Source organism: Helicoverpa zea, chromosome 16, assembly GCF_022581195.2.
Source record: "Helicoverpa zea isolate HzStark_Cry1AcR chromosome 16, ilHelZeax1.1, whole genome shotgun sequence".
NCBI classification, from domain to species: Eukaryota; Metazoa; Arthropoda; class Insecta; order Lepidoptera; family Noctuidae; genus Helicoverpa; species Helicoverpa zea.
Genome location: NC_061467.1, coordinates 5,258,939 through 5,274,189, shown reverse-complemented (window position 1 = coordinate 5,274,189; position 15,251 = coordinate 5,258,939). Strand labels below are relative to the sequence as shown.

Sequence of the window (15,251 nt, the reverse complement as noted above, 5' to 3'; positions counted from 1 at the left end):
GGCGCGCATTCGGCGAGTTGTCGGTTTTTTGGGCACACATCAAAGGAATCGTGGCCCAGGTTGGCGTGTGGTGTTTACACATTCGGCCAATGTTTAGTTCGTCACCGGCCGCTGAGGATAGTACACTTTTGTGTCGCGTATAACAATAAATAAAGTAGTAAATATAGTAGTGTAGTTTAATATAAATATAGTAGTACAGTATAGTATAAATATAGTAGTGTAGTATACAAAAACAACCGCAGCAGTAACTACCTCGACGTCCATCGCAAGTGGTTTGCCAGGCAGCAATGAGCCATGCGCCAATGTGTAAACACCATTTGATCGTGGCCTACATTTGTGCATTGCAAAGCTTGGCCCAACACAGGCCAATGTGTACTGGGGGCTTTACATCTACCTTCCATACATGACATTAATTGTCATGTCACTGTCAATTGTCATTCACTTTCGTTCTAGGTTATTTATTATTTTCCGTGCTTTCCTCTGTTCCTCAACCTAAAGATCACACAAAAAAATCTCTATTTACTAAACTAACTATTCCAGGACGCAGGAAACAAACCTTTTAATTTTTAATAATGGGAAAAACCTCTAAAGATAAAAGAGATATATATTACAGGTTAGCCAAAGAAGAGGGATGGCGAGCACGAAGTGCTTTTAAACTATTACAAATAAACGAGGAACACAATATATTTAAAGGAGTAACACGTGCTGTGGACCTCTGTGCAGCTCCTGGCAGTTGGAGTCAAGTGCTGACAAAAAAATTGCGTCAAAATGCTAGTAACGTAGAAGACGTTAAAATAGTAGCAGTAGATTTACAAGCTATGGCAGCTTTACCAGGTGTAATACAGATACAAGGCGATATTACAAAGCTGTCGACTGCGAACGCAATAATTCAGGAGTTTGAAGGTCTTAAAGCTGACTTGGTAGTGTGTGATGGGGCTCCTGATGTAACTGGGCTGCATGATATTGATGAATATGTGCAGTCACAGCTGTTGCTAGCGGCACTCAATATAACTACTCATGTATTAAAAATTGGAGGTGTATTTGTGGCTAAGATATTTAGGGGTGAAGATGTTTCTCTTCTATATTCACAACTAAAGCAATTTTTTGAATATGTAACAGTTTCCAAACCAAAAAGTTCAAGGAATTCCAGCATAGAAGCTTTTGTTGTGTGCCAAAATTACCAGCCACCTGAAGGATATGTACCAAACATGGTGAATCCACTGTTGGATCATGAATATTGTGATTTCAATCAGTTCACTGGCCCTAACCGGGTCATAGTACCATTTAATGCATGTGGTGATTTGAGTGCCTATGATTCTGATACCTCATACCCATTGCTGTTAGATGGCCAAACATCATATGAATACAAGGAACCTGTTCAAAGTCCCATAAATCCTCCTTATAAAGAAGTATTGGAAAAAACGAAAAATTTGCAAATTAAAAACACATAGCTTATTGAATGAAGCTTTGCCTGCATTTTCAATAGTGGTACATAATGATGTGGTGCACATGTTGGGACTCGGGAATTTATTAGAGAATGTCTTTTTAATTGTCATTAAATGTGATAATAATTATGCAACTTGTAATAATTATCTTTAGTTAAATAAATATTATATAACTATTAAATATGTTTTACTTCATAGTACTAGTTAAGTTACAGGAGCTACACATCTATAAACAAGATTTTAATGAAACTAATAGGTATTATAAAGCTGTCAAACAGGAACTACAGGGGCCCGATTCTCCTAAGTTAATATGTAATGTCAAAATCGAATCGCAATATGATCGTAATAGCAGTTTTAACCTTATCGGGCATTCTGCTACTAATAGTATTCGGTATTCCAACAACATTCGATTGGTTTGCGATTGGTCTGCCGTTTTGGTGATTTTGGTCTATACGGTAGTTTGCTCTACAATCATATTGCAATAGTTAATGATTTGCAGACAAAATGATTCATTATTGAATGACAGAAAAGGATAAAAACGTTAATTTCAAAGAAAAAATAGCGGAATGCCACATACGCTTCAATCGTAATCGAGTCGGGATTGGATCGCAGTCGATCGTGAATCGTAATTCGTATGTTGCTTAAGTAAAATTAGGAGAATCGGGCCCCTGACCATTTTGATTAGAGAACTCATTTATGCAGAAAAGCTGTAGGCTATTTTTTATGTGCGGAGTAGGTCTCACGGTGCGCGGAGTGGGTCCCAGAGGACGCGGGTAAAACCGCTATCAGAAGCTAGTTATGAGATAAAACTGAACGGCAGACAGGGGCCCGATTCTGCCGGGGCTGCGGGTTGTGCCGGGGCTGCAGGTTGTTCGAAAGAGATACCGCGGCCCTGGTACATAAAAGGCCTATGACGGAACACGACGGTTTTTAGTCAGTAAAAGTCTGACACTCCCTCACCGCTGCTAACCCACAGCGTGAGGGGTCATTTGATGATTTTTAACGTACGGAAAAAAAAAAAAAAAAAAGGGGCCCGATTCTCCTAATTTTACTTAAGCAACATACGATTCACATTCGACTGAGATCCAATCCCGACTCAATTACGATTGAGGCGTATGTGGCATTCCGCTATTTTTTTCTATGAAATAAACGTTTTTAACCTTTTCTGTCATTCAATACCTAATGAATCATTTTGTCTGCAAATGATTTACGATTGCAATATGATTGTAGAGCAAACTACCGTATAGACCAAAATAACAGACCAATCGCAAACCAATCGAATGTCGTTGGAATACGATTGGTCTTATATTAGTAGCAGAGTGCCCGATATGGTTAAAACTGCTATTGCGATTCAATTTCTATTCGGTTTTGACATTATTAACTTAGGAGAATCGGACCCCAGTGCTTTGATTGCGAAATTCAATTCGCTCACGCGTAGGACAGAGTGCTAGGACTGTGTCGGTCGCGTTTTTGTGGATTCGGTTACATAATACACTGTGTTATCCCAGATCAGATTCCGATATTCGATTCCGATAATTGCGCAGCACCAACACTTTGTAGGTACCTAACCGCAAAGCGCGCGTCACACACTCGCATGTAGATCTCAGAGACAATGCAATATTAGGACAGTGACCATCTCTTTTATTTATCTCCAAGTACGCACTCACAAAAATATTAAAGGGCTGGATCCGGGCCAGCGTTATTCTGCACTAAATTAGTGTATTAGCGATATGCTTAATTAATCTCTACTTAATCAATGTTAGCCTCCACACTTAACTACTCAACAAACTCCTTTTAGAACGTGCGAATTTCTGGCGACGTGTGATGGCGTGTAATCACGGAGGAAGGTAATGTTAAGACTCATAGACTGCTCTACAGCTCTGCATTATGGAGGAACAACTTCAAATTTGACTTTAAATATGGCTACCAAATTTTAAAATGTACCAAATTTTTGAAGTTATAATTAAATTGTAATCAAAATTTTATAGTATGAATTGATTTATCTATATTTTGGATTACAATCGTAAATTATTAGTTTTTCACGATGGGTAAATTTGTAATGCCACCAGTTCAAGAAATTCTTACGAAAAAGGTAAGCAATCAGGGCTAGGCTATCCAATTATCAGAGTGGTAGTGATTAGGATTTTTCCCAACTATGTTGGAGTCGGCTTCCAGTCTAACCGGCTGCAGCTGAGTACAGTGTTTAACAAGGAGCGACTGCCTATCTGACCTCCTCAACCCAGCCGGGACGGGATCTACAGTTTGGGTTCTACAATGGCATCACGAGCTATAAGATGCCTAATATTTATATATATATTTTTTAACATCAAGACAATCTACGGACCGAAAAAAGATCCAATATGGGTTACATTGGAAAAAGAAATGCTAGAAAACATCAACAAGAAACCTTACAATGAAAGAGTTGGAAAATGGCTGAGATTTCTCAAGGACCTGAAGTATCATCATTTCTGCGAAGGTGACATGTACCTATTGATTTTCATATAAAAAGTTTTTTAAAATAAATCTAGATTTGAATATAACTATAATATTCATATCTACGCAATTTAGACCTCCAGGGTTAGATTTGAATATAACTATAATATTCATATCTACGCAATTTAGACCTCCAGGGTTAGATTTGAATATAACTATAATATTCATATCTACGCAATTTAGACCTCCAGGGTTAGATTTATTTTAAAAAACTTTATGTACCTTGATCCTACTCTTTTTTTCCGCCATGTTATAAAATGAGGTTTTAAACCTCGGTAGGTTTTTTAAAAGTTCATGATTCAAACCTGGTTTGTATTCCCGAGTACCTGCCTAAGAAATTCTGTAGGTACGTATTTTGTTCGAGTACAGAGAGAAGTTCCCCCGGAACGAGAGGGTACCGCGGGGTAAACCTAGTACGTACTGTACCTACCTACCTACATTATAAGTAGTCACCCAGTAAGTGGTAAGTTGAGTTTTCAACCAAGGTGTTTAATCTTTCAGCTAATAGGAAGGAAAAACGACTTAAAAGAGAAGCTGGCCCTAGATGGTATGTCGAACTTTCTAGTCAGCAGAAAACGGTTTTGTCGCATTTGAAAGAAGATATACACCAAGACTTATTAGAAGATGTACCTCGACGCATGCGCAAAGCTCTGTCAGATCTCGGAATATCGCTGAAAATCCCTAAGAAAGTTTTAATGGATGCGATGGTGGAATGCATTGAAGATCCTGGTCTTTTCTTTTGGAAACTCTACACAACAATTTATAAAATATCTCCGACTGAATTGAGAAAAAGTATGTACCTATAATTATGCTTAGGTACAGTAGATACCCTACTATATCTACACGTTGGTAAGCACCTACCTACCTTCCTTTTAATTATGGCATAAACTCAACTATTAAAATGTTTATTTTCAGAATACGACAATGACGCCATGATAATGATGTCCTGCTTGGTTTTCATTGACATTAATGAATGCATTGAGACACTAAATGAAATCACACAAACTGAAAAATCTGCGACACCGGCTCCTAAGAAAAGTAAGTGCACGACGAAAAGTTTTCAGTTAGAGAAACGGAATATTTTCAAACTGTTCAGATTACGATCTTGACGACCTCGATAGCGCAATGGTTACCATGCCGGACGGCCGCACCATGAGGTCCCGGGTTCAATGCCCGGTTCGGTCGATCGACATTTGTGTGATGAGCATGCTTGTTGGCCGTGGTCTGGGTATTATAATATTTAGGTTAGCACCCAAAATTCAAGTTTATTAATAAATTAGCATGGGGCTAACTGACCGTGGGAGAAAAGGTGTCCCGACATTACATTACATTATTATGAGACAATTGATGCAAACCACGATCTCCCGAGCCTTTTCCCAAGTCTCAGCGGAAGCAGCTAAGTATTTTACAAGGAGCGACTGCCTATCTGACTTCCTCAACCCAGTTAACCGGTCAACCCAGTGCCTTTTTTGGTACTCAGTACCAGTACCCATAGTAAAACTGGTGTCAGACTTACTGGCTTCTAACTACCCTCCGAAACACAGTCATTAGTGTCTACGATATACTTAGAAAGTACTTACAAACTTAGAAAAGTTGCATTGGTACTTGTCTGACCTGACCGTGATCGATGTTTTGTTGCAGAAAAGAAAAAACCCCCTCAACCAGATGGCAAGTATGGAGAATACTTGCAAAAGTTTCATGTCCCATTTTTCGCTACTCGGTCGCCCAAGGAGAAGGAGACGAAACCTAAGCCCCTTGGTTATAAATTCAAACTAAGAAGTGAAGAAGTAAGTTACTAGTTCTACTTCCTTCATGATTATACTTAATTTACTAAGTAGTTGTATTTAATTTACGGTTAAAACCTGGAAACCCAATGAAAACCATTATTATCCATATTTCTTTGGCCTGATCCCTGACAAACATACAATAGAATAAAGGTTTTCTTTGGGTGACCATCATTATGGTAAACATTTCATCTGCCAATCTATCACAGTTCATGAGAATACAGGCTTGTGAAGTGGTGACAAACGGACAGACCAACAGTGAAATCTTAATAAGAGTTTTACCTTTGGAACCTTAAAAAAGCTATTTATATTGACTGCCCCGAAACTTTTAGAGCCAACTGTCGGAAATTAGCTATCCAATAGTGTGAAGCTGAATGTGAAGAGCTAAAATGTTACAATTATTTATTTACAGAGTTACGAGAATTTATGTAAGAGCACCACCTTCGTAAGTAATGAAGTTATATAATTTGTTTTAAAAACACCCTAATGCACTAATTTCAATTAATTACGTTTTTAATTTTATAAATAGTTAGAGAAACGTATGGAGAGAAGTAAGAAGGAAAAACAAACCGAGAGAAATACCAATTATAAATTCTGGGAGCCACCCAGTACTTTGCGTTAGTATGATCATATCCATTTCTACAGTTTATCTTCAGAACACTTGCTAAATATTTAAATTATTATAGGCAACAATGACCCTAAGATGGTTGCGTATGTTAACAAACTGCGCATGCTGAAGAAAAAAGCTCGTGCTCGGTTCGAGAGCCCATACAAAAACGTGCAGTATCTAATCACAGGGGTCGCTTTCACCGGTGGAAGACCACATTATTTACTGGCTAGTAAGTATGACCTACGCCTTCAAGATGCACCCTTAGATACTTAAAAACTAAATGATGGAATTTAGTTTTTTTTATATATTTCCTCTTAAATATAAATAATTTATGCGAAAGATATGAAGGACAGGTAGATACTATGGTCTCTGAGTTTAACAGGTGCTTATGTCTTTATGACAAGCATGCCCCTCTCAAGAAGGTGAGAGTTACACATCTGCCTGCGCCATGGTTATCAGACAGCATTAGGCAGATGGATGGCAAAAAGGGATAGGGCTAAAAGACGATACAGAAGTGATCCCAGTGAGGAGAACTGGACCTCATACAAGATGCTACGGAATCGATGCAGTCGTCTGTGCAGAGATGCTAAGAGACGCCACATTCATAACTCTATTAAAAACCTTAAAAACGCGCAAGTATGGCAATTTCTTAAGTCCTTCGGTATTGGCAAGACTGTCAATGACAGCACCTCCGATATGGATCCTAACACAATTAATGCTCATTTTTCGATATCACCAGTAATGCTGGATGATGACGTAAAATCTTCTACTCTACATTATCTCTCCAATGTTCCTCGGCCAAATTGTACTGCGTTTTCATTCCATCCAGCTACGGAGGGAGATATTAAACGTGCAATCCTATCCATTTCCTCAAAAGCGGTAGGAGATGATGGTATTCATCTCTAAATGCTTCTCCTTATCCTTGATGAAATGATTCCTGTAGTTTTGTATCTCATCAACCACTCCCTCTTTACCAACTCCTTTCATTGTACATTATCTCTCTGTATTCAGTGTGTCAAATGTATTTATGTGTGCAATAAAGAATAATAAAAGGACTGCTGGGGGTCCGAGAGTAATCTCACAAATAGGCGAAGTGGAGAAGAAAAAATAAGAAAGCTGTGAAAACCCCACCACCATATGGGATACATAGCAGGAAAGAGAGAGAAATATATATAATTATACTTTTTAATTTTACGTTTAGATGTTTCCTTACTGCCAACGGGATACGTAGCTATTAACGAAGGCATCACTATATCCAACAACGAGGCCGTTACTCACATAGACGGCTTTTGGAAATACCCGAATGAAGATGAGGAAAAATGCGATAGCACATGTGACTGTATTACTAAATGGTAAGTTACCTGTCTTTTCTTCCTTTCCAAAAACTCTTTTTCGTATTTAAAAGAAAGTAGACGTGATCCCATGTTTCTAATTTTCAACATTTACCTAATTTTTAAATTAGCTTTACCAACCTCAATTTTTAGGGAGCCAACCGTAATGGACTACTTAAAGGATTCTAAGTGTAAATGTGGCCATCTATATGATTACTACAACGCTAGTGCAAAAAATAAGGAAAAGTATTTCTATCCACCCACTCGACACGGGCCCTTTTGGTTTGATAGAGCTAAAATTTATCAACTAGATCCCATTGAAGACTTCATCAGGGATACTTTCAATGAGGCAATGAAATCCAATGAAACTACGGTAAGATCTTGACTTTTGGCCTTGCCTTGCACTTGCATCACCATAGCATTTTTAATGGCCATTCTGGGCTAGTGTTCTCCCACTCACCTACATTACTTCCATAGTCTGTTCTCCAATCGTCCTGGATAAGCATAATTTAATTAATGTTATCTTTCGACAATACAATTGAATTCGCCTTCTTCATCGCGTGGTTATATTTTGACGACCTGTTATAACATTGAATTTTATTTTACAGCCTGAACCATCAGAGCCTTGTTTAAATGCCTTTGGATTGAAGGAAAGCGAGCTGCTCTCTGTATGATTTTTATTTATATGTTTTTGCTATTAGATATTTCATTTAAATTCTTGACTATAATTTTATCACGTTTTTTTCAGGCGTTTTTAGCAGATCTTTCTGATTCACCACTTCTTATTCCTCACTTACCCGAAGCAAATCTTCTGAACAACCTTCAGGGGTGGGCCAGAAGCAGAGTAAAAGGCAAAATGTCACCGAAAAAACACAGTGAGTCCTGTGTGTATTTTCTCATGTCCTCAGTCCTTGCATGAGAAAATACGCAACATCACACGTCCGGATAAAAGTAGCTTATAAAGCCTTCCTCGATAAATGCAATTTCTAAAACTGAAGTAAATCGAACAAGCAGATGAGCTTAGCGCATCCAAGTAAACAAACTCGGCTTAATAATAAGTATCTATCTAGATAATCAGATAACGTTTGTTTGCTTAAATCAAAATTTATAAAACCAAGCGATTCACCCAAGACGAAACTTCTTTGTTACATAATTTTTCACTGATCCTAGGACGTCTGCAACTGCAGTCACAGCGGCGATGGCTTGACTTGAAGCACATGGACTTCAGAGCCCGGGCATGTAGGATACCGTTCTCTCTGAAGCAGTTGGCGCATATGAACTGGTCACATCGCCACTTAATACAGCAACTGGTAAAGTTTATTTCTACTGGACGATTGATATTTTAAAAGTCACACTAAGTATATGATGAAACGAGTGGTTTCATTCGACTTATCGAATTATCCACCCGGTTTTGTAAGTACCTGAGTAAACGCATGTAAGCGCGACATGTATGAAACGCAACTGTTCAGTAATTTTTGCATGAAAGAGTACCTAACAATCAAAGGGTCAAAGCCTTACAAAGGATTTTCCCTAAGTCGGTAAAATATATATATTTATGATTATTCACAAAGTTTTTTCTACAGTTCGATGTTTTGATAGAAGACTTTATTACGAGAAACAGGATAAAACAAGTGGAACAAACGCGCCTTTGGTGGTCGACAATGAAATATGATCATTATCCAGGCAAACCATTCTTGTGAGTTAGCTATACTTCTAACACCCGATTAAAAATACGGAAAGTCCCAAAAGTGCTTAGGTACCTGCGTCAAATTTCATCTCCATTAGTTCAGTAGTTTTTATGCGAAAACATAACGTTCTAGATGTTTCTATGAATTCTGACGATCAATCTTAATAAATCCTCTCGTGGTTTTGGAATATTGCTCACAAATAATGGATAATCTCATTTTTCAGAGATATATTCTTTACTTATATGCCCGGAAGAATGAAAGACACCCATCTAATTAACCCCTACAGTGCAGAACTTACTCCGAAATGGGGAGCTAAAACATGTCCTTTGGGGAACTAATAAATGAGACCAAGTGAATTCAGATTTAACACTACCGAAAACTTAGATTTTTTGGCGAAAATGTGAATTCGAAGAATTTTGCTCGGTTATGTTTTGTAATTGTTTGAATTTAGGTACTATTGCAATTGTCCATAAAATAAAATAATAAAGAACGAAATAAATTGATTTAAGAGAACTATGTTTTTTTATTTAAGTACCTACCTGTGTGTTTATGTAAGTGTTCTTTCCGCAAATGGTTTTGCGCGCTTCCTAAAGGTAAGCGTCCACAGGCCTGCATCGCACGTATCGGACGTATCGCATTATAGCATAGCTATGTACGAGGTGGACAGACGACCTTATAAAGGTCGCCGGAAGACGCTGGATGCAGGTCGCTTCCAACAGGTATCTGTGGAGATCAAAGGGGGAGGTCTATGTTCAGCAGTGGACGTCCTATGGCTGAGATGATGATGATGATGATAGCTATGTATCTGAGTCGTCCATACGATACGGATCAGTGGATGCCGTTGTATGAATTCTTATACAATGCCAGGTAAAATCCGTTACGTGCGAAGCGTCCGATACTTGCGATGCGTGCCTGTGGACGCTTACCTTAAGGCACTACTTAAACGGAAGGAGATAAAAATCCTAATTATCTTTTGTCCTCTGTATACTAAGCTTGCTTCCCACCTTCGGTTCAGCCGTTCTTGAGTTTCAAATAGTGTAACCGTGTTGTGAAAATACGCAAGGCTATAAATCGACACCTCCTACGTATATTATCGTAACCAAAAAAATGACGATTTTGCTTATTTTACATCATCATCATTAATTTAAGAGCCCAGCTCTTGTCGGTGCAGCTCCTTCCATTTACACCTATCTAGCGCCAACTCCTGAACTTCCTTATATGTCACAACCTTCACCTTTTCTTTAATTTGCTTGATGTAGCTATATCTTGGACGACCCCTTCCTCTCTTTCCTTCGACCTTTCCTTCCACGATGTTATTGATAAAATCGTCGTGACGTATAAGGTGTCCTATCATTTTTCCTCTCCTGTTCTCTATATTTTGCATTTTTTTTACAAAAAACGAATTATTTTTATTTCCATTTATTTATTTTTACATTTATATTTATATTATATTCCTATTATAATAATATGTTTAAAAATTATTATTTATTTTTAATCTTGTTGGTTACGATAATATACGTAGGAGGTGTCGACATAGTAAGGAACATCACTAACCAATGTCCCTGTCAAATGTCATTGTCATTTAACTGTCATGTCAAAGTCAAATCAAATCAAAACATTTTCGGTCGAAGTTACAACGCGAGTATATAATATTTAATAAAACATGTCTGGAGGGCAAGCTATTAAAGTAGGCACTAAAATCGTAAAGCCGGTACTCTCCCTAAATCATGGAGAGGCTAGAATGCGAGTGCTGAACCTCTACAAGGCTTGGTATCGCCAAATCCCGTACGTTAGTAAGTAGCCTGTTATGTCATCATTGCTGCTTTAGACTGTTTACTTCTGGATGTCCAATGTTCTAGGTTATTCTTCCCGTACAGAGCTTCAATGGGTTGTGCTTTTATAGCTCAACCTTTTAATATAATGTTGAGATAAAATTCCGAACAATTAATAAGGACAATTGCGTTCTAACCTTTGCAATTGCATTACATAGAGTGTATCTGCAGACTTAAATAATTATTTTCGCCCTTTCATAATTTTCATATATTCAATTAAATATTACAGTTATGGAGTATGATATACCTAAGAGTGAAGAACAATGCCGCGCTAAGCTGAAGGAAATGTTCATGAAAAACAAAGATGTAACCGACATCAGAGTTATTGACATGCTTGTCATAAAGGTATGACTTTATTTTAGTTACCCATGAAACACGTTAGAATATTTTCAATAAATCCCATCCTCTTATTATACAGCACTATGCTTGCTCAAAGCTTTTGTTTAACTTCATGGCATAAATGGATTATTGGAAGGATACTTTGGCTATTAGCAATTTACAACAGACAAGCATGCATGATGTTGTTTGGTGATTAATTAAACTTCCCAAGCCTGAGCGCCGCTCTGCATGTAAGAAACTCCTATGTTGAAATATTGTAGTTTAGTTGTTTTTCATTGTTTTATTTGTTTGTATTTGTGTGTGTTTGTTTTCTGTGTCATTTGTGTGTTAAATAAATGGTTTTTCTTTCTTTCTTCTTCTTTTTGGTTTTGATTCTTAACAATAAACAAATAGGTAATTTTCGTCTGCATCTTGTATAAATGATTTGAGAATTTAGATATTTATTGAATGATTTTAGATATCCTAGAAAATATCATACTTATTTTCACTATTTGTATGCCTAGCTAAGTGCCATGTACTTTTTTTTGAGTAAAACATCATTCTTTGTGTATCATCGAATTCGAATTCGAATTACAAGTCACCCTATATGAACCTAAGTATTTAATGTAATTCCAGTAATTTGTTACTGTATGTACTATACAAGCTGTCGATTTGCATCCGTGCCATAGTCAAGGACGTAATTATACTAATGATTCTCAACCCAAATCAAACAAAAAAATTGGTACGAAAAATTTTTTTTTTTTTTTTTTTTTTCGGAAATTCGTCAATGTCACCTACCCGTTTTCAAACTCGGGGCGTGTGTTACTGGCCTCAAAACTGTGCTGTGCCCTCACACAAACGCAAGCACAAAGCATACGCAACGATTATTCATAAATTTCATTCATAAAATTGGATTACTTCGGAAATACTACGACATTACAATGACAAAAAAAGCAGTGCATATTAGCTATTTCCCGTCTACTGTAATTCCAATCGATTATTTACGTATTTTATGTCCTCCCCCTGAAGTATGGCACAAATGCAAATCAACACCTTGTATGTAGTTTTGTGTTTTATGACTATACCTACATATAACTACTCTTTGTTTTCTCTCATAATCTCTCTTTGGCAAATTTCAAAAACTCACTTAAAGAACAATATGTTTTATATGAAATTGTTTTTATATGTTAATACAAAATAAAATGTGTTTGTGACACTATGGTATATAATTTCCAGGGCCAGATGGAACTGAAGGAAACCGTAAACATGTGGAAACAGAAGGGCCACGTGATGGCCTACTTCAAGCCAACCGAGGAACCTAAACCTAAAGATTTCCTTTCTAAATTCTTCAATGGAAATGAATAAACTGTTACAATCTAGCAAATGTAAATAGTTCTACCATCTAAGTTTAAACCATGTTACAAAATAGAGAATTCAAATCATAATTTTTGTTTATAATACATATATTTGTTATTGTCTACTTGTATTTCTGTTATATTCCCAACTTATAAATCTATAATCGGTATATGTACGAATGTATGACATATCATGAACTAATAATGTATGCATGTAGGTAATAACAGTTGACAGTCTGACACCAGTCTAACCAAGGGGTATCGGGTTGCCCGGGTAACTGGGTTGAGGAGGTCAGATAGGCAGTCGCTTCTTGTAAAGCACTGGTACTCAGCTGAATCCGGTTAGACTGGAAGCCGACCCCAACATGATTGGGAAAAAGGCTCGGAGGATGATGTAGGTAATAACAGTTATTGCTTGACAGAGAAACAAACAATTCACATTCATTTATTATTAGTAGTATAATGATATTTCAAAGTAGGTATTTATTTAGGTACCTACCTGCAGCAACAACCACAGAGAATATCCTTAATAATTTAATTGTTATAATATGTTGCTCTATCTCATCAAATACTTGAATCCTGTTTATAATTTTTTTTTGTTACCTTGAGAGTGCCACAGGGCATTACGCCGAGCCCAACCTACTATTTAAAATGTTACACCATAAAGGTTTTAATATCTAGGCAGTAGGAATTTTATTCATTATTTTTTATATGGATCTCCTTTCCCCTTGTGTCATTTTCTATAGACACACGAATTTGTCAAATATAGCTCCGAATAAAAAAAATCATACATAATCATATAAATACTAAAATAACGAAATGGTTGTTGGCCGAGCTGCAACAAAGGCTGTGAGGCCTTTGCTGTCCAAGGAATTCTGTGAAGCACGTAGAAGGGCAATTGGACTGTACAGGGCTTTTTACAGATACATTCCTTACATTCGTAAGTGCTATAAATATACCTACTTGGGTGTGCTCTATCTCTCTAAATCATAAGTAGCTCTTGCATCAATTCCACAATAGACGGAAAAGAAATAGCGGAGGACGATTTGTGCCAGCTTTCACAAAATTCGTGACCGTGATTTCCTACCCGACCTGGGGCCCGATTCTCCTAAGTTATAATAATGTCATTCTACTACTAATAAAAGACCAATCGTATTCGATTGACATTTGATTGGTGTGCGATTGGTCTGCTATTTTGGTGATTTTGGTCTATACGCTAGTTTGCTGTACAATAATTTTGCAATCGTAAATCATTTGCAGACAAAATGATTCATTATTGAATGACAGAAAAGGATAAAAACGTTTATTTCAAAGAAAAAATAGCGGAATGCCACATACGCTTCAATCGTAATCGAGTCGGGATTGGATCTCAGTCGAATCGAGTCGAACGTGAATCGTATGTCGCTTAAGTAAAATTAGGAGAATCGGGCCCCTGAGCTACAAACAACCATTCTATATGGCCAAGGTGATAAGGTATTCCTAGGTTTATATTACATTTAATTAACGAAACCATTTAACTTTTAGTTAATTTCTACGATCTCACGAAAAATGAAGAAGACATGCGTTGGAAGTTGAGAGAATATTTCTACAAGAATGCCTGCATTACTGACGTTCGAGTCATAGATTTGTTGGTTATCAAGGTAACTTACCTATCAATAAATTAGTAAGCACTAAGCAAGAATCTATTTATATCATTGTCCGGCCAGGTATTAAATATAATAAATAAAACCTTACCACCAAAGAGTATCTAAGTACCTGCTTCCACCGTTGCCCCTTACCTATGTATATACTCTCTATCCGTAAGTGCTGCACACCTAACAGTTAACACCTATAACACTGTTCCTTTTAATTTCAATCTGCATCAGAGTAGTTACTTAGTTAACAGGTACCTGCCTAATTGGTGTAGTGGCGTCAAGCGCAACTGCTGGGCAAATAAGTATCTTCCTATCTGTATCGCACAAAATGCTAGGTAGATATTTGTGCTTCACTTTAACAAGTAGGTAACACTGCAAACTATATTCCCTGTTACAGGGCTATTGCGAACTCAAAGAAATAACTAATCAATGGCAGCAGAAGGGTCACATGATGAGACACTGGAGCCCGACCATTGAGCGCAAGCCAACTGATTTTCTTGGGAAGTTCTACGCAGGTATAGACTGAATACGAGATAAAAATATAATATGTTGTTTGGTATTATATAATTATTAATAAAGAAGAAATTCAAAATTAAATTGTCACTTTCACTTGCGTCGACTAGTTTCGGGTTATTGTATTAACACCAAGTAGCGGAAAGGTCTGTAAAATCTAGGAAGGTATGTAGGTACTCGTGGCTGATTATGAGGTATATTTTGCACAAATAATTAAGAAGGTACCTATGCGCTATCTGACGCAATTA

At 37.2% G+C, this 15,251-nt stretch overlaps 4 protein-coding genes across 4 annotated transcripts; all 4 read left to right on the top strand.

Annotated features, from left to right (window-relative positions):
* The first annotated feature begins 419 nt into the window (after positions 1 to 419).
* Positions 420 to 1,626, top strand: LOC124637335 (putative tRNA (cytidine(32)/guanosine(34)-2'-O)-methyltransferase). Its single transcript, XM_047173700.1, has one exon. The coding sequence runs from the start codon at positions 573 to 575 to the stop codon at positions 1,449 to 1,451; it is 879 nt and encodes a 292-aa protein (XP_047029656.1). The 5' UTR covers positions 420 to 572; the 3' UTR covers positions 1,452 to 1,626.
* A 1,863-nt stretch (positions 1,627 to 3,489) lies between these two features.
* LOC124637493 lies at positions 3,490 to 9,827 on the top strand. Its single transcript, XM_047174004.1, has 15 exons — positions 3,490 to 3,537; positions 3,777 to 3,921; positions 4,440 to 4,730; positions 4,854 to 4,976; positions 5,580 to 5,725; positions 6,135 to 6,167; positions 6,252 to 6,339; positions 6,409 to 6,561; positions 7,534 to 7,684; positions 7,817 to 8,036; positions 8,272 to 8,331; positions 8,412 to 8,538; positions 8,834 to 8,973; positions 9,247 to 9,359; positions 9,575 to 9,827. The coding sequence occupies exons 1-15, from the start codon at positions 3,490 to 3,492 to the stop codon at positions 9,687 to 9,689; spliced, it is 1,953 nt and encodes a 650-aa protein (XP_047029960.1). The 3' UTR covers positions 9,690 to 9,827.
* A 1,100-nt stretch (positions 9,828 to 10,927) lies between these two features.
* LOC124637810 (NADH dehydrogenase [ubiquinone] 1 alpha subcomplex subunit 6-like) lies at positions 10,928 to 12,946 on the top strand. The gene is made up of 3 exons (XM_047174486.1): positions 10,928 to 11,144; positions 11,413 to 11,528; positions 12,738 to 12,946. Exons 1-3 carry the CDS (start codon positions 11,015 to 11,017, stop codon positions 12,864 to 12,866), a joined length of 375 nt encoding a protein of 124 aa, XP_047030442.1. The 5' UTR covers positions 10,928 to 11,014; the 3' UTR covers positions 12,867 to 12,946.
* A 372-nt stretch (positions 12,947 to 13,318) lies between these two features.
* Positions 13,319 to 15,087, top strand: LOC124637811 (NADH dehydrogenase [ubiquinone] 1 alpha subcomplex subunit 6-like). The gene is made up of 3 exons (XM_047174487.1): positions 13,319 to 13,796; positions 14,381 to 14,496; positions 14,888 to 15,087. The coding sequence occupies exons 1-3, from the start codon at positions 13,676 to 13,678 to the stop codon at positions 15,014 to 15,016; spliced, it is 366 nt and encodes a 121-aa protein (XP_047030443.1). The 5' UTR covers positions 13,319 to 13,675; the 3' UTR covers positions 15,017 to 15,087.
* Positions 15,088 to 15,251: the final 164 nt, after the last annotated feature.

Bases quoted from the DNA above. Each gene is read 5' to 3' on its own strand.
- LOC124637335 (XM_047173700.1), top strand. From the start codon at position 573: ATGGGAAAAACCTCTAAAGATAAAAGAGATATATATTACAGGTTAGCC.
- LOC124637493 (XM_047174004.1), top strand. From the start codon at position 3,490: ATGGGTAAATTTGTAATGCCACCAGTTCAAGAAATTCTTACGAAAAAG. The intron at 6,562-7,533 runs GTAAGTATGACC...TTTTACGTTTAG, and splicing joins ACCACATTATTTACTGGCTA to ATGTTTCCTTACTGCCAACG. The intron at 8,974-9,246 runs GTAAAGTTTATT...TTTTTTCTACAG, and splicing joins GCCACTTAATACAGCAACTG to TTCGATGTTTTGATAGAAGA.
- LOC124637810 (XM_047174486.1), top strand. From the start codon at position 11,015: ATGTCTGGAGGGCAAGCTATTAAAGTAGGCACTAAAATCGTAAAGCCG. The intron at 11,145-11,412 runs GTAAGTAGCCTG...TAAATATTACAG, and splicing joins TCGCCAAATCCCGTACGTTA to TTATGGAGTATGATATACCT. The intron at 11,529-12,737 runs GTATGACTTTAT...TATAATTTCCAG, and splicing joins TTGACATGCTTGTCATAAAG to GGCCAGATGGAACTGAAGGA.
- LOC124637811 (XM_047174487.1), top strand. From the start codon at position 13,676: ATGGTTGTTGGCCGAGCTGCAACAAAGGCTGTGAGGCCTTTGCTGTCC. The intron at 13,797-14,380 runs GTAAGTGCTATA...TTTAACTTTTAG, and splicing joins CAGATACATTCCTTACATTC to TTAATTTCTACGATCTCACG. The intron at 14,497-14,887 runs GTAACTTACCTA...TCCCTGTTACAG, and splicing joins TAGATTTGTTGGTTATCAAG to GGCTATTGCGAACTCAAAGA.